Here is a 25380-nt window from a genome sequence, read left to right on the forward strand (position 1 = left end):
CTCTGTACATAATTCATCTTCAATTCCTTTTCTGTATACCAAATTAAAATCAGCTGAAAATACAAATACATTGACCTATTGTCTAAAAATTATGAGTTTCATTTTCAAAGGGGAGACTTCGTTGTGCTTTTATTTAGAAGTCAAATAACTGTGCAAGAAGTAATTTGTGCAGGAGTCACACATACTACGCATTGATCGGTGTACAAAATAATAAGGGCTAATGTTTTTGTGCCCACCACGTGGCGCTAATGTAACGTGAGCTCTTATTTGTCGTTGCTGTCAAAAATTTACTTTACAATTGACACAAGACAATTGTTTAGTAGACAAACAGGACCTCACGCTAAATTAGTATCATTTGGGGAGCAAAAAACGATAGCCTCAATTAATACATATGCAACAAATTCTGATGTTGGGATAATGACACTGAAATACAATGACATGTGACAATGATAATGTCTTATTTCATATGTTATGTCAATGTCCAAGTTTAACCTGACTACCGCTACGGACATTCGGGACGCACCAACCAAAACCAGGATTGTTATATGTAGTTGCAATCTTGAATTGAAAACTTTAGTTACTTAACAAATGAGATCAATTTGTTAATTATTATTTAGATTGGTTGCAAGGTAGCATTCATGATATGAGCGTAGCGGTCAAAGGGTTAAATGTATTATTTACACTTTGAAACAGAGTTGTATTATATTTTGGCTCCTTCTCTCGTAAGTAAGAAATCTTTATCGACTGAAATTTGTCAATTAAGTCCCAAAATCAGAATTTTATCATCATACTTAGTGCGAAAAATAATTTACTTCCACACCATGCGCGTCCCACCCAACGACTGAGTCAAACAAGATTGTCTATACTTATGACTGGACTATAATGACTAAAGAGACTAATGCTTAGGTACTATAATTATTATGACCTCTAATCTGAGTGCTCAGGTATCCAAGCAAATTTAAATTTTGACAACAATTTAAAAATAGAACACAAATTACAATAAAAAAGAAGTAAGTGCTAATATACTAAATGATCTAGGAAATGACAATGCAACGATGAAGACTAGGCAAATAAAAAAGTAATAATTTGCAAATAAAAAATCGAAAGCTAATATCCAGGTTCATGTTGACTTAAGAAGAAGTATGGCGGGAACTTGAGTTGGCCTTCATCATTGACAAACGAGCCTTTTACGTCTGACGACAAACACGTTGTCATTGGCCAGAAACACAAATATATTCAACCTTTTACACCTGATTCGTTATTGCGTCGAGCCTACATCGCTGATACGCTCGATGCATTTTCCGTCAGATGTGAAAGGTTTCTATGGACAATCTTGTTCGATGGTCGCTATGGTATAGCCACCTTGTTAGTGGGGTCGAGCCTGAGCCGCCACGAGGGACGGCGCTCGCTGTTGGCAGCGATGGTGGCCGTTGCCGTCGCCGACGCGCACGCCAGAGCTAACGACACCGCCACGTCGCCGGCCGGAGTCGACGAGCGCGCCTATACAATATACATACCCCACAAATCAATACTCTACGATCCATTCAAATCGATCAATTTTTTACTGTTTTAAATGTCCCCATTTACAATAAAAAAAACATTTGTAATTATTATTATCATTGTTTATTTTTAATCTTTCTTGGGTTTTCCCCTGTTTAATAGTTGCCTTGGGAGATTCTTTTGTTTAATGAGAATCGTGACATGAACCGAATGGCCATATAAACACAGGGCGACATGAAAAGCACACTTTGGTCACAATGAGTTTCGGTACAAAAGTTATAAATAAAAAAGAACTCAAAAATACAAACTCAACGTATATACAAGTATTGCAGTACTAGTGTAATTTTAAGTGCATGGTTTATTCAGTAATGTTGTTACTCATATAATCATTTACACATTGTAGACCAATTAGACACAATATGTATACAACTCGACACACAAGTCGTCAATCAGTTTAATCCATAATAATTTACAGAAAACTGATACAAAATGGCCCAATTTAGTAAATTCAAATTACACTAGTCTGTCTAGACAATGTTGATGAACACCTAATGAAATTTTGTGACAAAAATCATCGAAAAAATTCTATTATAGAGGAACTATTCAGAAACTATTTGAGTGTTAAACTTTTTCCAATAGTAAAGTTAATGGCATGTTCCCGTTTACCGATTAGTCACTTTGGAAGCATTTTTTTTTTGTAATATAATAAAATTTTTAGTAATCCTTACTACCCTTTTACTACTGTGTACTTAGAGTAGTGGAACTATGGTGTTAGTGGGGGGATTAGTGTGTGACGTACCGAGCCGTTGTCTGTTGGTGCTGGCGCGGGAGTAGGTGTGGGGTCATCTTTCTTCGGGCTGCCCGGTGAGGGGCTCTCTGTGGTCCCATTACCGGCTTTCTTTTTGACAAGCTGTTCTGCGGACTTGATCTCGTCGAGTGTGACGCCCTGCGTGGAGCGTCGCGTTTCACGCACTCTTTTAGCGTGCGCTTTTCTTTGAGTTTCACTCTCCTCATCTCGAACCGGGGGCACAAACGACCTGTATAATCAATCGTTTCAGACTCTATGCTTCACACCTCACGTTTTACAAAAAAAAAGAAGCAAATCAATAACAATTATTGCAAATGCTTTTCTCAAAATCAGTTAGACATGCAACACGTCTAAATAAAATATCAAACTTTTCATGCTTGATATTGAAACCATATTATTACTGAAACGCAAATAAAATCGTCCGAGCACAAACAGACGAAGCGCAAATGATAATAACAGTAACTAACACACAGAAAACCGAAATTGCTTGAACATGAGAACTGTTTTTAAAGGAACTACCATCTGACTGGAATTATGTAAAACATAAAGTGCTTATAAAACCTATTTTTGGCATCAGTTTCAAATCCTTCTTTACTTATACTATTTGTAATAAAAAAAGATCTTAAGTATAAGTAAATAAGGTCGCAATTCTCGTGTTCAAGTATCGACAAAACATCACGGTTACTTGAAAAAGTTCTTGAAAATGTTGCCGGGCGACAATTTGGTGGGCGTAGCAGAGCTGGGTGACGTATTGGTACTGTTCGACTCTACGCTCTCCGCGGAACTGTTCACATAATACCAAACTTTGTGTAGTATGGATATGGATACCAATAATGTGTTGAAAAGTATGTATTTGTATGTACTAGTGGTCGCCTAGTGGTCGAAATTCGACCATATACGATTTAATTTACAATACCACTTAACATACGTTCAAGGATAATTTTTATTTAACTCAAACTCAAACAAACTCTTTTATAAAACTCTATTCATATGAGACGTCAGAATATCATCGCAATGTCTATTGATTTTGACGTTTTGTCAAATACGATCAGATACTATGCATGTGTGTGTAATGTTTTATTTATTGATTTAATGTGCTTTATAAGCATTATTTTTGAAAAATATTAGCGTTCTTCACTTCTCCTACACATAAACTATAAGTGTACCAAATTTTATGCTCCTACGTCCGCGCAATTTTCGTAAAAAGCGGTCCAAAGTTTTTGCATCACGTATTAATATATAGATATCAGTTCCTTCTCTTTATATATTTTCTATAGTTACTTTTTTCTAGGACAATCACGATTTACCTAACACGGACACACTGCTATCTACTTGTGGGCTATATACTGAATGTGGTATATTTATTGAATCACTTAAATACTTCAAAGTATAAAATTACACTGTGATTATTTTTCTTACAAGAAATGGAATGAAAATTCTTGAAAATGTCGTCACAGAATAATATACTCTTTATGTAGATCAGGTTGGTTTCTGTTTCAAGAATTCTCCCCAGGTGTGTGATATTGTGCGTATGTGTATATTTATATTTATATAGTGCATAATAATATTGTAACACTGTACCTTCTGACTGTCGTTGTGGTGGTAGTGTTGGTCGGACTAGCGCTGGGCGTGGTCGTGGTCGGGCCGCTCCACGTGTTCACTTCCCTTTCCCGTCTGTCCGATGGGTTTATCCTAATGTAATAAAACATAACGATTAAATACCATCTTAAAATACAGAGGCCAGCAGGTCAATTTGCTTTTTCATTTTCAACTGAACTCTTTTTCAAATAAGATGGAAAGTCCAATGAAAAGACTGATAGATTGAACCAGATTGACCTACTGGCCACTGTATATGTATACTGATTCAGCTATGTATGTTTGTGTACGAATATACTTGTTAAGCTTAGTATATCAAAATATAGAGACACAATTTGAATAAACAAATTAATTAGGTAATCCATAACCTATCATGTCTTTTTAAGTATTATTAATATTTATATTTGAGTAGTGAGTCGTGTAAACATAAAATACGTATATACATACAAGCAATAACATATAGACATATAACAACAATGATAAGCATACATAACGAGACATAAATAAGTTATTGTGATGAATATTAAATATTCATGTTACAACATGAATACAATGAATAGTATCGATCGTTGTGGTTTGTTTCTAAGGACAACTATTGTTTATCATTTTATATGACTCTATTTTATATAAACCCAAATCTTTTTACATACTGTGTATAATAGTATGAAAATCTTTCCAAGCCAAAACTCATAACGAATTCTATCAGTTTAAGATTATGGTCTGAATTCGTGTAGCAAAGGTAGACATTAAGGTTTCAAATTCGTAATGAAGATAGTTTTAGAAGCAAACAACATCGGTCTCGAACAGATATAAACGAGCACCTTGTTTGTACATCGTCGTTAGTACTCTCTGTAGCATTGTTAGTGTGCTCTTGAGGTTTTTTCCTCTCCGTTGGTGGCTGCGCCGGCGGTATTGATGGGCAGGAGGACGCCTTTATACGTGCGGTCACGTCTCGATACCGCTGGTAGAAGCTACAATGCACACAAGCATGCGACATGTACGTAGCGTAGGCGATGTTAAGGGCCTGTTTCACGATATATACGCTAGTATATAAAGCTGAAGAGTTTGTTTATTTAAACGCGATAATGTCTGGAACTGCTGGTTTGAATTGGATAGTCTATTTATTGAGCAAGGTTACACTCCGCTACGATCAATAGGACCCGAGCTACGATCAATAGGGTGATGCCGTGTGGGACCAGCTAGTTTAAATATAAAAGGTAATTCGTTTGAACTACCTGCCACATAAGTTAATTAGCTATTTATACGAAGGTGGTGAAACAGGCCCTTAATATAATAAACAACATGTCGAAGAAACGAACAAGTCTGCCAAAAGCCGAGTGAATTGTTTGGTAAAAGAGTATTGTGACCGTATTATTTTGTCTGAATTGGAATCAAGGGAGATACAATAGTTGTATTCATATTTCATTGATAAATTAATTAGTAAATATCATTAAAACTAGTATTTTAATGATGTTCACGTTCCTGCAGAGAGATGATCTCAAACTAATCTTTATGAAGGTCCCTTTAGTGTAATAACAATGACACACCATACACTTTTACCACATTATATTTTATAATATGTATTTTAGTAACTTTTATTTTGCAATAAAATTAAATCTTATCAATTTTAACTTGTATGTGTAACCAATTCAGAAGAAAAATTAATGTCTTTTTAGCAGTTACTTGTTAGCACATTGTTAAACGTTATTTTTTTAACAATTATTTATTATTCTTGGTTAGTGCTAGCATACATTGGCGTACTTACTTGAAGTCATGTAGCATTTTCCGTAATAGAAATAATATACAGAATTAGAAGAAATCAGCGACCGAAATAAAACCGGTGCTGTGAGAACCGAGAAAACCAAAACTATGAAGTAAATGTTTTAAAGGACTTTTTTGTTACCCATCCTCTGCGCCACATTTAAAATTCCAAAAAACGCCACAATACAACAAAACACGCCATTCGAATGCCAGTGCTAACCACAAACCCTTGAACATGACTTAAGAAAAGGCTTAAAAACATTTTATAAAGAATTGTGAGCAAAATAATAGAAAAGATGTGTTGCAAAATAATATAAGCACAAAACTATTTTGAGAGAAACTATATTCTACTGATTTAATACAGATACATTGAGGTTAGGAACAAATAGAGTGAAAAACTGGTGATTCAAATGAACAAGCAAAGAAATATCTTTGCTATGACGTATTTGTCTTTATGCTACTAATGCGCTGTTGCATAGAATAGTAGCATGGACAGTTCCTCCAAATAGTCAAATTGGTGGATAATTTGACCAGTCATACATATACAATGGTCAGTTAAGCTAACATACATTGAATTGGTAGTAACGATACAAGCTCTATATTCAGTATAGTAACAGCTTGATTGAAATGTCCCTTGACAAACATATGATTTTTCTTTTATGTATTTTACGGGAAATGACCTCTGAGGATACATAGACTATAAACTTTCATGCAGCAATCCAAAGGTACGTTAAGACCTTCAATCAGACGCACTTGGTTTTCGACTAAATGCGTCCATTAAAGGTTTTCATAGATTTACAATAGCAAAGTATGGAAAACTCACAATGCTCTAACAATGTTTTATATTATAATCCATATTTTAGTTGTCAAGCCAAAATTTTAATGGAACAATTCACTTTGTACAGAGTTACTTTAACATTGCACAACAGTTTACTTCGTGTAGACGTTCAATAAAAATAAAACCTGGCTGTCTGCCATTTGAAACACACTACATACGATTTAGTATACAGTATTTCGTCTTAAGATTTTAAAAAGCATATAAATTGATTAAAATTTCTGTATTCGACTGAAATGTTGCTTTTACCTTGATTCAATGGCAACCAATCAAGGTGGTGGCGCTTTTTGTAGTGATGGCTGTGCTTATCGCTTCAACAAAGTTCAATTATTTGAATTTGAAGCTTATGATACAGTTTATATTTATACTGAACGTCTGGTAAAATGAATTGTACAATGCTAATGAGATAGGGATGATATTGAAACGGGTTGCGTCTAATAAATACCTCTTGTCATTTTCAAAGCTGTGTGTTCGTCTCAGTATGGTGTCGTTATCAACTGCATTGTTGACCGTCTTGCTATTTTCCCCTGAAAATATATAAAATGTACAATCATTAAGATGATTCTAGAAATAAATACGTAGTTTTATATCTACTATTTACACAATATAGCTATAAAACTAGCGCATACTTGCGCTTGCTATATATATACTATAGTACATGGTAGTGCCTCATTTAGTAAATCCTTATCTATTCATTAATTTGTTATCATCAACAGCCATATTCCATAAATAAATATGGTATATGAACGTTAAACCCAGTAATCCTAAAAGTGCGATCAATATAATAGTAAGATAAAATAATAATGAGCACTTAAACAAAAAGCAATACCTTACATACATTGACCAAACTTTTAGAAATCGGGTTTGCTCACCATTTGTATCCTAACTACACGCCGCTTTTCTGACAAATGTAAGGCAACAAGAAATGTGGTCACACCGTGAGTTAAACGTAGTGTAGTAGTCGGTAGGCAATGTACAATATGATACAAAATAAATGTTTAGCAGTCCACAGCCCCGGTACTTACTGGGCGGTTCAGGTTGCCTGTTACGGAACGAAGCAGATCTGCGCCACGAAGGTGCGTCTTCCGGCGACGATTCTGTTTCTGTAGTATCTGGTGACGACGGCCTGCCTCGAGGGGGCTTGCCCTCCGTCTTAGCAATTTCAGGCGATGCTGGCGGCTTGTCTGTCGTGAATGATGATGAATGAGTGATAGGTTTGAACAACATTTCTAAAACTATCAAATACACATATTTTTTTATATTTATAATTTTTGACACTAAAATTGAGATATGTTGTCCAAACCCGAAGGCAGTATGAAGTTAAATGTGACCTCGGCCAGTTGGTTGGGCGAGTGGCTGTTAGCACAACAAACACTCATACCAGTAATAACAGTTACGACTTAATATTCCAAATACCAAGCTCATTTCACAAATTACCATTTCAGTAAATTCTGTATGAAATAAACATTTTTTTTTTTATTATTAAACGATTATTCATTTAGAACATTTTTGTGAAAGAAACATGTTATTTGCGGACAATTAAGATTACGTAGGCACTGTGCTAATACCATTTTAGTTATGTATGTACAGAATGTATTTATCTAACAACGATTTTGACAAATATAGAACTTAGTAGTACTTTCTAGAACCAGGATTCATGTGTAAAGACAAGTAACAATATCGTAAACATATTTAATAGCAATTACGGTAAACGTTCTAGCTGTTGTTGCATTGACATACATTATTAATTACATTATATATAAATCCAGGTTATAAATGAGTTAAGCTTACCATACCACATTACGACTTCACAGTGGACACAAAGTTTATGTCTTAACATCCTAAAGCAAGTTTCATCAAGGTACATGGTCAATATAAGTCATATGGAATACAATCATATAATCATGTGACAACTGACAAATAAAAAGTATGCTTAGAAATGATAGTCAAAATCGGCGATTTGATTGCTATTTAAATATAGTAGTAGTCTAAGATCTTGCTTAATAAAACTTGCCATTGGATATTGAATCTTAACTACAACATGAATAAGTATAAACAATGATGCCACCTGTAGTCTTACCGTTGACGACTTTCTCTGGTTGCGAGTTGATCTCAATGTCGACTCGCTTAGCGTCGTGTTGTGGCGGGCTGCGCTTGCGTTTGTTATTGTTGTTGTTCATGCGACGCTGCGCATTCATCGCGTCAGCCAGCCATGACGTCATTGTGGGATCGACAAGATCCATGCAGGTTTGGCCCTGAAAGTAATATTTACAATTTATAAAACAAATAATAAAATCAATATAAGAGAATTTTCATTGATATAAAGTACCTACCTTTATGGCCGATAGGAGCTGAATAGCGGGTCAATGAGTTGTTTAACATCTAATAAATATGGTGTCAATACTTACTGAATAGTTCTTGATGAGTGGGTCAGCTCCGTATTGGAGAAGTAACGCGGCTGCGTCTTTCTGTCCCCAGAGAGCAGCCGCGTGGAGTGGCGTCCAACCCTCATAGTCAACACAGTCTGGGTCAGCGCTGCACTCCTCTAGCAGAGTAGTAGCCACCTAAGGAATAAGTAGGTAAGAGATTAATTATATGTACATATTACAAACATTTCAAAATCGTTGGTGAAGTGGTTAGAATTTTGGGTTAACAAAATCAATATTGGAGGTTTTTCGAAAATTGTCCTGTAATGGTTCTGAGTCAGGATTTGCGTCCGGTGTTTGGGAACAAGCTTTCCTCCGATTTCAAGGTACTAATAGCATAACTGGTGAAAAGTCTCTCTGCTACAATTTCAGTGATTATAACGGGATGATATTATGTTACATTTGACATGGTATTAGAGTAATTTGTTATGCTAATACATAGTTTCAATGAATTTTTCAAAATCCCGCCCGAGTTAATGGTTACCTATAAAGCAACATACTCGTCCTTTTTCCATGACAATACTAACATAACAAACTCATCCTAATTTATTTCGTACATACCTATATGGAAAATGTATCGTCACTCTCTGAATGCGTGTTTTAATATAATAACCTATTTAAGTCCCAATTTCCTTTGGTCACGACATCACGAAAAATGGCAGACCAAGTGACAACACATTTGAGAGACTGGACATCAGTACAGTCTCCCAAGCAACCCGGAGATAATGGAAAACTTTATCTTTGTTGAAGAGGCCTCGAGTCATAGCGAAATAATTGACTATCGCGGGCTCTTTGTGATGTTGCATTGTCACATAATGGTTTAATAAGGAAAATTGGGGAAGAATATCCTCTTTAAGGTTACTTACATCGATGTATCCTTTAGCTGCCGCCACATGGAGTGGGGTCCCTCCGTTCATGTCCCTGACCTCAACATAGCCGTTAGCTGCCCAATTGCGAGCGTCACTCAGCAGCGTGTCCACCTCAGCACTGCGGGATTTGTCGCAGTCCACGCCTGAGAAATAAAGGGTCATATTAATACGTTATATTACATTTATCTCAAACCCTATTTTTGCCACAGGAATCGTAGAAACCGACTAAGGGACTACACATTTGTGTAGTCCCTTAGTCGGTTTCTTAGTCGGTTCTCTGTTAAATAACAGAGACTATTTAACGGGTACTAGTATTCTCTGATAAACCTGAACTTTTTAAACTACATTCGCTAATGTCTACCAAGTGTGGAGATTATGGCGAAGCCCTTTATGTAGACGAGGCTAAGACCCATCGCCCATAGTCCAGCAGTGGATTTCCATTACACAGTTACACCTTTTCCCAAATTAATTAACTGGCGTAGGTAAAGTAGTGTGTAGTATATATCTAGAAACAATTATTTGAATAATAGGATTTTGGTGATTGTTTTCATTACGTCATTTCAAATTGAGACACGACTAATCATTGCTTAGACCAGAAATGCAACATGTAGCTATGCTGCGAGGATTTAATAGATAAGCTGACACTACGTGACTGTTTTCACAGAAGCGGCGCGACTAAGATGTGCCTCCACAAATTAACTGCACGTGGAACATGCACGGCTCGAGAATCATCATCATCATCAGCCGACAGACGTCCACTGCTGAACAAAGGCATCCTCCGGCTTGAGTATGCGATGTATCGATAGTAGGGAAACCATCCATAGCACATATCCATACCATGCGTCCAAAGCACGCGTCTTTCCATATAAAAAACATAGCTTAGCTGAGTCCGTTTTCACCAGTGCTAAGCTATGTGTACCAATGAATATGATTTTTAAAGAATAGCGTGTGTGTGTGTGTCTTTAGAGCTAAAATAAAGTAAAAAGTACTGACCCTTCTCATCGATGACCTTTTGCAGCAACTCTGCCATTTCGTCGCTTTCTGCGATGTCCACGGGCAGTTCTCCATCGTAGTTCACTGCTGCAACGTCCGCACCGTTTTCTAACAGGTACCTGAAGAGCAAGAATATATCGTATTGTTATTATGGAAACTACAAAGATACTCCTATAAAGTTAATGGAAATATCGTATAAATCACCTTTTAATTAAAAGCGTTGGTAATAATAACCAATTAAGTTCAGTTAGTATAGCGTATAATGATGTATTATCTCATACGATCTACCCAATCATAACGGCAATAGATACCCAGATATTGCTGCCAAGAATATCATTCAAGTACATCGTGAAAATATTCGAGAAGTCGATTTGGTAGTAACCTTTGATGGGTACACGTAACATTATAAATAAAATACTACGCAAACAATTCCGTGCGAGAGATGTCGCGCGGTGTTCCACAGGGATCGGTCCTGGGACCGCTCCCGTGGAACATAGGCTACGACTGGGTGCTGCGCACCGACCTCCCGAGCGGCGTCAGCGTGGTTTGCTACGCTGACGATACGCTAGTACTAGCACACGGGAGGTCGCACCAGGTGGCGGCCGACTTGATGACGAGAGCGGTTGCGATAGTCGTTGCAAGGATCCGGCAGCTGGGACTCGAGGTGGCACTTCATAAGTCCGAGGCCATGTGTTTTTATGGCCGCGGGAATGCGCCACCTCCGGGTGGGTTCCAGATCATGGCAGGAGGGGTTTCCATCGGCATCGAGGTGACGATGAAGTACCTGGGACTCGTCCTCGACAGTCGGTGGAAATTCGAGGAACATTTCCGACGTTTGGCTCCCAAGTTGGAACGAACGGGGGCTGCTCTAAAGCGGCTCCTACCCAACCTCGGGGGACCAAACGCCTCCTGCCGGAGGTTGTACGCGGGGATTGTGCGGTCCATGGCCCTCTATGGGGCCCCGGTGTGGGCACCAAATTTAAGGCGACGACCAGCTCGCGCGCTGGTTTCATCCCAGAGGGTCATGGCCATTCGGATGATCCGTGGGTACCGCACGATCTCCGGGGAGGCGGCTAACCTCCTTGCCGGATTACCGCCGTGGGATCTGGAGGCGAAAGTTCTCGCGGACGTATATAGGTTACGTGCGGAGGCGCATCGCCGGGGCGAAACTCCGCTGCCGCGTCAGATCAGTGCGTGGCGGGATGAGCTCCGGCGGGATCTCATGGCGGAATGGAAGCAACGACTGTCGCAACCGAGGGCTGGGCTCGCTGTTATAGCAGCGGTAAGTCCCCTCTTTGAGGAGTGGCTAGAGAGGCGTCACGGCGTCCTCACCTACCGCCTGACGCAGGTGCTTACCGGACACGGAAGTTTCGGTAGGTACCTGTTTCGGATTCGGCGGGAGGAAACGCCCGGGTGTCGGCATTGCGTGGATCACCCGGAGGACACGGTGGAGCATACAGTAGCGGTGTGCCCTGCATGGGCTGAGCACCGCCGTGTCCTCAGGGATGTGATCAGCGACGGTGACCTCTCGCGTCCGGCTTTGGTTCAGGCCATGGTGCGGAGCGAGGGGGAATGGGACGCCGTCTCCTCCTTATGCGAAGCAGTCATGCTAGCTAAGGAGGAGGCGGAGCGCGTGAGGGAACGATCCTCCTCACGCCCCGCCGCAGAAGACACTCCGGGCGTCGGGGATCGCGTGACGATCTCCGGCCACCGTAAGTGCGGGTCTGCGGACGGCGAGTAAGGGTAGCTCGCCGCCCGACCACAACCAGACCCGTGCGTACGGCGCGTCGCGTTCCGCGCGCGCCTCAAAGAGCCAGACCACCACAGATGGGGCCCAGTTGGGCTGATGCCTGATCCGGAGCTGCGGACAACGTAAAAGGTTACCGGGGCTCCGGCTCAAAGCAGGAGAAGGAACGGGGTGGTTTTTAGTCAGTAAGAGTCTGACACTCCCTCCCGCCTCACCCAAGGCGGGAGAAGTCATTGGATGATTTTCCCCCCTCAAAAAAAAAAAAAAAAAGGTGGTTCCTATATTTAAATGTGTAGTAACATAAATTCTCCTCTATCGTCAAACGTGGTATAAAACTTCATTTTCCATTTGGTTCTGGAAATAATTTCTTGGAAAAACGAGTATAGTTATTAATAGTCATATTATTTCGTCACTGCATTACAGAAGGTAGGTACGAGTTTATTGCTAAGGCAAAGATACAATTCGTATGTCCAATCCTCTTGCCTTCAATACTTTAAAGAGTTCTGAATTCAACACCCCTAATATCTTGATCAACTATTGCACTTATCACCACTGGTTGATGATCAAAGTTGTACATTAAATCAAGAGAAACTATCGTCGTGATCGTCACTGTAATTTGTTTGTCAATACTATAATATATTATTGTATTAGTATAAGTGTTTAGTTCGTAATAATCAACAGGAAAATTAAACATTATTTTCTGAGAAGATGCTATGTTATTCAGTCTAATCATTAACTAGTATGGCAACACGATCGAAAAAGTTTTGGAGGTTTTGAGTTCCAAATAACTGCTAATAAAATCGAAGAACCAATTATACATATTAATGTAAATATTTTCTGCAAGCATTATCTCTTCATCTTTAGTAATCGGTCTTCTTTTCCGTAATAAGGGTCCGCTATTGAGGAAGAAATGAACATTTCGCGAAAATATCATACATATTTTAGCTAAAAATACGGAAACCGAACTAATGTATAAAGTATCAAAATTGAAAGAAAACTAGAAAATATAAAGAAAACTATATAAAATACATACACTAAACATTTACAACAGTACTAAGCGTAAAGACCTTATTTGTAAATAAATACCAAGCCATGATTCCCAATATGTTATCATTTATTGAGTTAATAGAATGAATAGTGCCGTTCACAGAAAACTCTGTGCCTATTGGGTCAGTGTGACTCAACCTTTGTTTACTGCCGCCTATCATGTGTGGTATGCTGCGTCAATGTTGCGTTATTCATCACATTATGACACAAATAAGTAATGATTGATTGTTAGGAAACTCAGGAGAGTACCGTGGAACACTACCTAGACTTAGATTATTCCGAAATGACATAAGTAATGTCTCGTTAATTATTATTGAATTACCTAAAGATAATTGATGACGCTTCACAAATAATCGAAATCGCATGCACGCTATTAACTATTGAAATCGCTTATGAATGCACTTGATGAAATGGATAGCATTGTGCAATGACATAATCCTGCATGTAGCGACATTAAAAAAATACAATCAAATTACACGACAGTTCAGTAAAAAATACAAATATTTTGACAAATATATTTACTGAAGTGTCGTACAAGTTAGTTCGTTCGTTCATTCATTCATTCATATTGTTTACCTAGCTATGCTGAGAAATCCACAAGACGAGGTGGCATGCAGCGGAGTCCAGCCTTCGTTGTCCCCGCGGTTGACGTCAGCGCCGTGCGTCACGAGAAACTCCACCATGTCCAAGTTGTCGTCTATGCATGCCTGAAATAAACATATCGAGGTTTTGTGTAAAGTATTTAATGAGATCAACATCATTAAGAAGATACACTATAATTATATTTATGCATAGTTATTATATATCCTGTATAGGTACTGTCATATGTATTAAAGTATTAAATGCTACTGTATCGATTTGTCTTGCACCCTAGTCAACAATATGTGTTATCTACCCTATTGTATTCGATTCGTGTATATCGGTCACATCGCTCAGAATAAATAGTTGCTAAAAATATACATATCCCATCAAAAACATCCTGTAAAAAACCCAAGTCTCGCAGCTCAGTCTTTCTACCGTCAAAAGTTGTGAGATCCATGTAATACCAAGTCGGTTAATCTATTTAGTGTCTACTTGAAGGACCTTCTGTCTTAAGTTATTACATAAGTTATTATCATGCCAATATTAAAAATATTTAACGTTTTAAACAAATAGATCAACTTGGACATCGCATGAAAACAAAATGAATATTACAATATTATATTAGATTCTTTAGTCTCTCGCGCCTCACGCGATTGAAACTCTCGTTCCTGTTGGTCGCTGGCCCGTCGTGCTGTGTAGTGTGATACATACTAATAATCAAATCAAGCGATGTCCAAGTCGATCTATTTGTTTAAAACGTTAAATATTTTTAATATTGGCATGATAATAACTTATGTAATAACTTAAGACAGAAGGTCCTTCAAGTAGACACTAAATAGATTAACCGACTTGGTATTACATGGATCTCACAACTTTTGACGGTAGAAAGACTGAGCTGCGAGACTTGGGTTTTTTACAGGATGTTTTTGATGGGATCTCACTTCTTTTGTAGAGCCTTTCTTTTTGATACCATCTACTTCTAACGAATTTTGTTAAAGGTCTTATGATATTTTCTTATTTTTATATGTAGTCTTCCTCTTTTTCTTTTCCGGTACTACTTCTTGAGCTTCAGCCACAGTTTTTCTCAAAGCCCACTCCCTGTCTCTATAGGCTTTTCTCGGAGGCTTTGATGTCTCAATTTTTGACAAGTCTGGACGGTAAATACTTCTTAATCTGTTGTATTCACAAATTGATGATTCCTGCGCTTTAATACTTCCAAAGTTGACATTAATGAGATGTAAACCGCCCAGACTTGTAACTCTCGAAAGTGCCACGTAAGCTTGACCGGATGTGAACACTGCAGAACCTATATCCATCAGCGCATTACTTAGGCTTAGGCCCTGACTTTTATGTATAGTTATAGCATAGGCTATACATATGGGAAATTGTTCGCGATGAACATAAGCTCTATTAATAATTTCAAATTTAGTTTTGACCGGACCAAGCTCGTATGCATTAGGTTCATTATTAAATGTGATATATATTCTCTTAATTATTTTTGAATTTTTAAATTTATAACCACCACCAACCACCAACTGCATAAATAACTTTGTAATCCCATATATTTATATGGGACTAGCAAACCTGGCGAACTCCGTTTCGCCACCATGTCTTTTTTCCTATTTTTTTTTTGCTATAAACCTCACGGAACTCGAGACCTTTCCAACAAATGCAAAACCATGGAAATCGGTTCGTGCGTTCTGGAGTTATAGCGTCAGGAAGGAAAACCCGACTTATTTTTATATAATAGATTATAAAGTTATTGATGCAGTTGGTGTATTTGGAAAACTGGACCGAAATTACAAAATATTTAAGTTTTCCCATGATTAAGACACTAAACTCTATATGTATTCCAAATATGAAGCTTCTAAGTCTGCTAGAAGTGCCTTGGACTTTTGATGATCGGTGAGTCAGTGAGTGACAAAATTTAGAAACTTTAACAAGTTGTCATTTTTAAACTACTGGTTCAAATTGACTGAAATTTTAAATATTCCGTGTTTATACAATGCCGGATTAGTTACTGAAGATTCAGGTTTCTTGCTTTATCCACAACCGAATTATAGGGGGTCGAAAAAGGCCCGAATTGCTTCGAGAAAAGGATGGTAAGGCCGTGCCGCTTTTTTTTTGCTCGACTTGGCGGGGGCACTCCCGTGCCCCCAGATAAGATACATATCGCAGAGTTGCAGACTATATTAAAAAGTAAAATTTCCAAAACAAAAATAACAAAAAATAAATACTGGTTAAAATTTGTAATATCAGGGGATTTTAGAACTCGAAAGTTGTTGAGGTTTTTGTACAAAGATGGCGGTATCCACATGTTCCCAGGGTCAGCAAGGCCACGACTTGCTTCTCTAAGGTTAAGGTCTCTAACTGTTTTTACGGGACAGTAAGCACCCTTTCTTAGTTTTATTCAAATGAGTATTCCTGACACGACGTAAAATCAAATTTATTTTCAAGTTTACACAGCACAGCAATACGAAGTAATTTAGTAAATAATAGTAATTTTATAGGTAGTGCTAGCTCTTCAAACTTCGCTAAGAAAGTGCACAGCAAATACAAAGGTGTGGGCTAGAATTATTATCATTAGCCCAGAAAGTTATTTAAATACATACTTGATGAATAAACAGTAACACACAGCATAACACAATTGAAACAGTTTCAATAGATTTGCATGAATTTTAAACAGGTAACAGTTGCATGAATACGATGTGATAATTGAAGTCATATCCTATACGACATAGTTACAATCCACGTACTTAGAGCTTAATAGAAAACAGATATTTTTGTCTTTGTAAATATACATATAAATGTCACCATCCTAAGAATTTCACGACTTTAATTAACTCTCAACAATTAATCATATAGTAATTAATATATTCATAAATACAGAAAGTCTTGTTTTATTTTGTACTTTTATTAAAGCGATCAAATTATTTTCATTCAACTACTTACCTATGCAGTATATTTTAGTAGAAAGTCCATTAAAGCATTTTATATAGACTGATATTCGCATAAAGGCATAAATCACAACAGATAGGTATATAGCGAAATTGCAATTGCAGGCAGTGCATTTAATAGGCATTCATTTCGCTCTTAAGACTCCACATTGCGTATAAATAATTTTAATAGTTGAATTTCTTATTTATTACTGGACGCTGCTAATTAATTTCTTAAGTCTGCTCTTTTTCTTTCCTACAATTTCTACAGCTAGCAGCTCAGTAAAAAGGTACGAGTAATGTTTTCCTGAAAACAACTTGGAAGTTTAATAGATTCCAACAGTAACACATTATGTTAGCATTAAGTGAAGCTCTATGTGCATCAGTTCGGAACCAGTGCAGGGTCAGTGCCGTGGTCACTGGCGCATGCAGTACCGGACCGACGAGCTGGCTGCTAGAGGATGAAATCGCATTAAGAAAAAACTTTGCTTAGGGGTTGGAGTTATAAGCCATAAAGTCTACCTGCCATAAGTAAAGAAAGTATAAACTACATAGTTAAGCAATTAATATTTTCATTGTCTATAATAAATCAATGTTACGTGGAACTATTTATAATTGAATCGCACAGCTAAGATGATTATTTTTTACGGAAAGATGGTTGATTTTTTGACATTTATGCCTCATAAAACATGTCAGCTCTTGGCGTACCAAAGAGAGTTATTAGCACAAGAGAGCTGGTATAATTACTCTCGTATGCCCAGATTAAAAACTTTAAAAATAACAAAGAGCACAGCCGATATAACTACATTGTCGTCGGGTTTTGTTTTCAAATAAACTCAACGAGCCTGCTACTTGAATCATGTAACGATTGGTAGATAAACGATCATCGTTCGTTTAATTAGCAAAATAAAATTATCTGTTTCAAGTTTACTACCAAAGACTCCATCAAATTATTAAAAAGATAAGAAATATATATTTACTCTGGACAGTACCTACATATACATAACAACAACAGAAATATATAGAAAAGATTATGGCAAACAAATAGGAACTTTCGCTGCAGCAATAAAAAGACACATTCGCGTTGACGAAGATGAGAAAAACAGAATAATCAATCTATACATAGTTGTCTCGATACAGGGATGTGCGTATTGTCATAGTGGAGGGGTGATACATCATTGATAATAGATATCGATGTGGCCATCATATTATCTGAGCACTCCGGATGTGACCGATATTCGAGTGAAGTACGCGCACCGTACAGTGCAATTAGCTTTTCATTATGTAATTGTTTTAATGAGCACTTTTGTATCGGTCCACAATGGAAGGACTGACATGATATGAACAATAATGAGGGTACATTTGTATAAAACACTAGGCTTTTATATGGAAATGTTATAAACAGAAATGAATGCAACAGATTGCGTACTCTACTTGTGTCAAGTAGCTACGTCGAGATGTATTGATTAAATTAACGGGTCTTCAGATACCTACGTAACATCAAGATACTCGTATTGCTTATCGTGGTAAACCATCATCAATATAGCTAATTACAGATGAAAGCGATTTTAGTATAGATTAACTATTATGTATTAGACTTGGGTATATATACAACCTGAAATAGAGGTACGTATATCCTATAGCAAATATTGTTACATAATGGTTCTAACACCGTATACGAGAGATTCATTAAAAAAGTTATTGTTACATTCTTTCAGAACTTGCATATAAGTATTCTTATGGTATTGGTGTTACAGACTCGTTTTAAAATCATTGTAGTATACATCATACATGGGTAGTTTTACCCCCAAAAGAAAACAAATTTTACATACGGTTTTGTGTACTTACGTAAAAAAGAAGTTTTAAAACAACTAAAGTATTGTGTATACAACTTTATCATTGCGCACAGTATTAGTGTACCTGCATGTATAAAAACTGCTGATAGCCATTTGAGGTCATAGACTTGTTGACAAGAAGGCAGGTTTCCTATTGGTTATTTGTTACAACTTCTATCACAATATTTGTTAAATAAAATGGTGATATTTAGTAAAACGGATCTCCCATCAAACGGTATATGATTAAAATGCTAATTCTGTTATTTAAATCTAAAACCAGAAATACAACAATTAATTATATTGAACACCTCTTATAAATATTCTTTGTATGCATACGGATTCGGAATAAATTGGCATTAAACCTAAAATAGGTGTTACGGTGTAAAACATACGTGTACACTACCAATTAGGGCCAATGTTGTCGACCACATAGTTAGACAATTTTGGTAATTATTATTTAGTTGTTTGCCACAATGCAGAAAAGGTTTGCATTTTGTTGACGATGTTGTAATATGTACTTTGTATTCGACATTAATCTATACCTACGACATTAACAGCATTAACAAATACATTGGTGAAATTAATAAAAATAAATATATGATTAATAATATTAATTTATAATACTGACATCGTCACAATATGACCACTGTCTAGAGGCAGTCATCTCTCTAGTAACAAACAACATAAATATAGTCATGATTCATAACATGACAGGACCCATTAAATATGAATTAAAATAGAAATAATCTGTCGTAAAAATTCTCAAGAGTCACTCGTTTGTAACTGTTCAGAGTTTGATTTCAGTCTAGATTAAATTCCTCTTCCGAGATAAGAGTAATAAACCAACATCATTAGGTATAGGATGGCTGATAGTAAACAGGCGGCCACCATTTCAATCACAGTCATGAGTTTTAACTCTTTGCCAAAAAATTTAGCTCAAGTTCCAATACCAGCAAAGTCAATGTAAAAAAATCGTCGCGTGCGCAACCTGTGACGTAATTTAACTCCAATATCAACGAATGTGTCTCTGAAGTGACCTCGAAATTAAATTTTCTCGTCCAATTCTAAAATAACGCGGCGCTATGTCATTCAGTTACTAACGTCATACCCCCTGAAAATTTGGGTCGGTCAATGACAGCGCTGAACAAGAATCGTATCTAGACAGTTAGCTACCTACCTAAAAACTAGGTCAATATATAGAGCAGCAGTATATTACCACACCCCAGGCAAACGACTGCTCACATTTTTACAAAAAAAAATCCGTCACCGAATTTGCTATTCTAAATCAAATTGTCTTGATAAGCAAAAGCAGTAGATATCATCTACGTGCAGAATCGGTGGCAACGAGTCATCGACCCAATTTCCTGGACTATCTAACGAGATGACTATCGCACACTATTAATACCGGGTGTTATGTTAGACGTATAGAGAAGACTAAACGCACCCGCGATCAGACGCTGCCAAAATAATAATTCATTGGACTTGATGGCAATAACAGATATCGTACTGATTACAATTATAATAAATAAGGCAGTCATGGGCATGGGCATAATGCCTCTTGAACGTATCCTCACATGATCTTACATATTTGTTTCAGTTAGAATCTTTAAAACGCGATATAGTTACTAACTTCGAAATAGGTTACGATGTTATTGTTATGTGAAACGGGTCGATCGACCAATAAAATGTGACGTAGGAAAAATCTGAACGAAGCTATATTTAAACTCACATAGCTTATTTTATGTCGTATAATCAATTGGCAAAATTCATCCGATTAAATGTGAAATATTTTAAGTGAAAGAAAATGCCACTCTAGGCAAGAAAACGTGCCAAATTGTGTTCCGATCTAGACTGGTAGCAGACTCGCCCATTCCCACCTAGATAAAATTATTAAGCTCTGAGGACAGCGAAATATTTCTTAGACAATAATTATAATAGTGACGCAATAGGTAATCGACATATGTACTATATTACAACACCGGCTACTCCGTACGTACGGTGTGAGAGATTGATGAACATTAAGTCACACAGACTCACAGACTCGGTGCCGTCCAGTTACAAAACAAGATGATGGCTGCTTTGCGAGCCAGTTCGAGCATATGGACCGAGCAGAAATTAAAGTAATGTTTTAGAATTAAAAACATCGAGATACACTCTAATCGTTGTAGGTAATTGCAACATAATACAGACACATAACAAATAAAAAAAAATCATTAAAGGACTTTCGCCGTATTAAAACACGTACTATCAATACATATAAGTGTAGCCTATACATAAGTGTAGGTTGTACGTACACACAATAGTAAAGAAGCATATTCATTCATAAACTTGGTCACATCGATCGGTGACAACAAGATCATTGGCACACGCGTAATTGATCGTACCTCAGCAGATATCAGTGCTTCGCATAGTCACACTTTTCGTCATTGCCACGTCTGTAGTTATATCTGCTCTGAGGTAACTAACCGCACTTTATAAATAGGGCAGGCACACACGCCCGTCCAGATGCGGTACGCACACGGAACATAAATATAAAAATATATAGCAATCGATAAAATGATCAGTCCGCCTCGGATCGATGATGTAAACAGAGATGATGCGTGTAGGGCTCGAACCGTTTCTAGTATCGATAAAAGTCTCTAAAAGTGCGGTGATAGGTACAACATTGCTAATTTCTATCGCTTTACTAATCAAGCACTGTGCAATATCCGACTTTTACTAAGTATATATTTTCAAAGTTCTTAAGAGTCTTAATACTGAAACTACCTATTTTAGCAATAGAGAAAAATACTTTTTGATGTCCAGATCAACCTTGTCAACCATATCGCTAGAACTACTAGTACCTTCATTGATCAGGATCTCTTAAAACTTAATTTCGAAACTTCAAGGAATACATATAAACAAAATTTCCATATAAATAAATACATAAGTCACGTAAATAGGGAAAACAAAATAACAATATTTCGTACACAAAACTTAAAAACTCGCCAGACTGTATACAGCCGATAGACTGTCGTCAGTAAATCATCGTATAAATAAAGCTGAACCTACGTCTGCTTATTATAAAACCGGGTTTGCAGACGACATAATTAACTGGTGCCGTGACAAGCATGGATTACGATAATGACATAAATCCTCCTTAACATTTTACGCTTGTTTCGCCATTTATACATGAGTAGGAAAAGTTCCATATCCTCGGGGCGTGTTTCAGAATAATCACAGTATCACTGTATCGAACATTTACTCCATAAACGATTACCTCGCGTGACACATGACACATCAGACAAGTGATTAAAAAATCGACATTGGAGTTAGTTGCCACACGTACGCATTTTTTAAATTGACTAAAAAGTTAATTTGAAATGGTTTCTTTCTATGTTGTTCTCAAGAACACCATAATGGCTACAGCGTTCTTTGAAATCGATCAATCAATCGTAAATGTCGTTTCGATATTTTTTTGCAAATTGAAGGTCTCTACGGTCTCAGTAGAATACTATTGTAGTAGGTGATAAGTGCTGAGCTAGAGGTCATTTAGAGTCAATTCATTAAGTTAATAATATTAGATAGATTCCGAAGGAACTTGAACATAATTTATTTAGGGATATTATATTATCTTGACACATTGTATTATAGGTTACTGGTTAATTCTGTTTACAAATAAAAAAAGATAAAAAGTAAAATAATAATAAAAGGTAAAACGATGTAATGAACAGATAATTAAACTATTAATCAGATACATATCTAAGCTTGCATATCACAGATAAATCAGAAAATGCTACTTTTCTATATCACAAGCTGTGTTAAGTATGACTAGAGCTGCAACAGACCTAGCGATTTGCTCCAGATCGAAAAAGGAGTAGGAATGGGGCGATTACAGTAAGAGTCAGACACTTCCTCGCGCCTCACCCAAGGTCTTAGTCATTGGATGATTCTCCCCCTCAAAAAAAAAGCCTAGGTATTTCTAACAGTAAAATATTCAAGTACTTAATTGGTTTTTTGGTGTATTTGTCTGGATAAGGTTAGAATAAAAAAGTTAATTACAAATTTTGATTATCGTGAACATTATTACAAAACGACTTAATCCGTTTCAATTATCTCACTATAAAGCTAAATGAACAATATCCTAAGTACTTATCGTAATGGATAAAGTTTCTAATAATTAATATCACTACTATATTTTTCTAAACAAGCAATTATATGCGAGGGACGAAATCTACTCCAAGTTCCAAAATTGACGCTTTAGTGTTTATTATCACGCAATGACCGACTAGAGTGGCCATTACCGCCATTGTGTTAAATTTGGATACGCTAATTCACTAAGAAAACTTTAGACCGAGTGATATTATCTATTAATTTATCATTTACCTCACCAACATAGGTGCGTTGTCGACGCGTGAAAGTAACGATAATAGCTTTAGGAGTTGATCAGCTCTGCGATGAGCCGATAATTAAATGCTAATGTAAGCGTGCACAATTTAACTAAACAGGAGCTGATAGTCGCCTTCATTTTCTGACATAACATAATTTAGAGATAGATATCTATGCATAACGTATTGATAAATAGTTTCACATAATTCTTTTTTAAATTATGTATTTCAAAACAGTGAGTGTTTCATGTGTCTTTGTTTCAAAACAAGGCTGTAATGTAAGTATCGAATGCACTGATCTTGACACATGAAACTGCGCACGCTAGCCAATCTCTATAATAGTGCTACAAATATCAATTTTAACCTCAAATTAATTATTTGGTTATAAAAATGAACAGCAATGTAATGGTAATCCATCATTCGGTGAGTTCTGTACCTACTCCTGGCTGTAAATAGAACATCACATAGTTCTCGTGGGTGTTCTAATAGCTGACCCATCATTGAGTGGGTTGCGTAACTTCTATTAGTGTATTATTAACAAAGAAAGAACGAAAAGAAGGATAGGAAGTAGATATATGTACTATTTTAAATGTACCACATTGTACACTTTTTATAAGTGGAAACTTGTAATTGGCCTTTTTTACTTATTGTCAAATAACTAAAAGATGTATTAGCTGTAAATTTTCTTAAAATTAATAAAATAAATATAATGAGAATTAAAGTAATATTTTACAGATTTCAGCAATTTTTTGTACTTAGCCATACTATCGTTGTAATAAAATACTACTACATGATACAGTTAGACTATTCAAGTGTTAGTTTCCCACAGTGCAATAAAACACTTACTATAATGTTATTTAATAAAATGCAAAAACAACGCAAAATGCAAAATCGGCGACATTACCTTTGATCTGCGATAACGTTTAGCTTTTATACTTTGCCACTATTCACGAAATTCTCATGTCTAAATAAAGAAAAATTAAGAAAGCTAAAAATATATTTGGGTGACTATAAATATATGTTACACAGTTAAAGCTTTCGTGTCGACGAAAATACTTTTAATTTCCATCTGAAATTAAAACAACAAAGATGTAGATGCCTATCTATGTCACAATCAGCGTGTAATCCATTATTTTAATACCGAACTGTGAAGCTTGGTGCTCTGCGCTGATTGTTGGCAGCATTATATGCAGAAAATGTCAGCTTTGGGCATGTTCTCTTGCCAAATCTTAATTCCATTGCATTTGTAAATATATTCGTTTTATCCACAGTTATTTGTCAAAGAATAATGTGCAATGTTTCACTACCAACATGCAAACTGCTACAGGAATGGGAATTATCTTAATGTTGTAAAATAACATTTCGGATTTTAAATCGTCCTGTTGAACAAAGAGTGAAATGGTTAAATCATTTGTATGAAATCGTAAAAACATGTATGGTATGTTTCTATGCGTCAAAACATCAACCATATCACGGGGAAAACCTGTACAAATGAACGTTTTTAATTTCTATACAGGAATCAATAGGGTGACGCGTGTAGTCCGCAACTAACTTCCTCCACTAGTTCTGATAATGACACGTCATTACGGAAATCAACGTCAGACACTCAACAATAATTTATAGTAACTAAACACATTTCCAATAAAAAGTACTTACCTACATGTGATTTACTAGTTTCTTACTAGTTAATACCGACTTTCTAATTATCTATTACTTATTGAATTAACGTAAATGTGAACATCAACAGTAGAACAAGAACGAAATTCAACTTGAGAAATTAGCTGATAACCAACTACAAAAAGTAAAACTATTACTGTGGAAATATATTTATATGATAAAGAAATTAGGTATTTGCAGTAAATTTCTGAATGCTACTTCAATAACTAGGTACAATAGGTTAGAAGCATCAATATTTCCAGGCCATGCTTTTTGACATGATAGATTCCTTACGAGATATTGTTCCTTAAAAACATTTTCTTCTCAGAATCATAAGTTCCTAGTAACCATGCAGTATTTCATCAAACTTAGGTTTCAGGACGGCAGCCATATAAAGTTAGTCAATTACATGCTTTTAAAAT

The 25380-nt window shown here is 36.6% G+C and overlaps 1 protein-coding gene across 37 annotated transcripts in view; it reads right to left on the bottom strand.

The window, feature by feature from the left end:
• Nucleotides 1-25380, bottom strand: part of LOC118266750 (protein phosphatase 1 regulatory subunit 12B) — a 90814-nt gene that overhangs the window by 46618 nt on the left and 18816 nt on the right. For 7 of the 37 annotated variants that reach the window (XM_035580277.2, XM_050703958.1, XM_050703961.1 and 4 more), the window contains exons 2-13: nt 14159-14289; nt 10789-10907; nt 9793-9938; nt 8909-9064; nt 8569-8755; nt 7526-7684; nt 6946-7027; nt 4726-4875; nt 3890-4000; nt 2994-3092; nt 2300-2537; nt 1363-1500 (exon numbers count right to left, since the gene is read on the bottom strand). In XM_035580277.2, coding sequence (XP_035436170.1) covers nt 1363-1500; nt 2300-2537; nt 2994-3092; nt 3890-4000; nt 4726-4875; nt 6946-7027; nt 7526-7684; nt 8569-8755; nt 8909-9064; nt 9793-9938; nt 10789-10907; nt 14159-14289 — 1716 coding nt within the window. The remainder of the gene's footprint in view (nt 1-1362; nt 1501-2299; nt 2538-2993; nt 3093-3889; nt 4001-4725; nt 4876-6945; nt 7028-7525; nt 7685-8568; nt 8756-8908; nt 9065-9792; nt 9939-10788; nt 10908-14158; nt 14290-25380) is intronic. The other 30 variants (XM_050703965.1, XM_050703960.1, XM_050703973.1 and 27 more) reach the window with 20 other exon arrangements.

The sequence above is a fragment of the Spodoptera frugiperda genome, chromosome 25 (genome assembly GCF_023101765.2).
Source record: "Spodoptera frugiperda isolate SF20-4 chromosome 25, AGI-APGP_CSIRO_Sfru_2.0, whole genome shotgun sequence".
Taxonomy (NCBI): Eukaryota; Metazoa; Arthropoda; class Insecta; order Lepidoptera; family Noctuidae; genus Spodoptera; species Spodoptera frugiperda.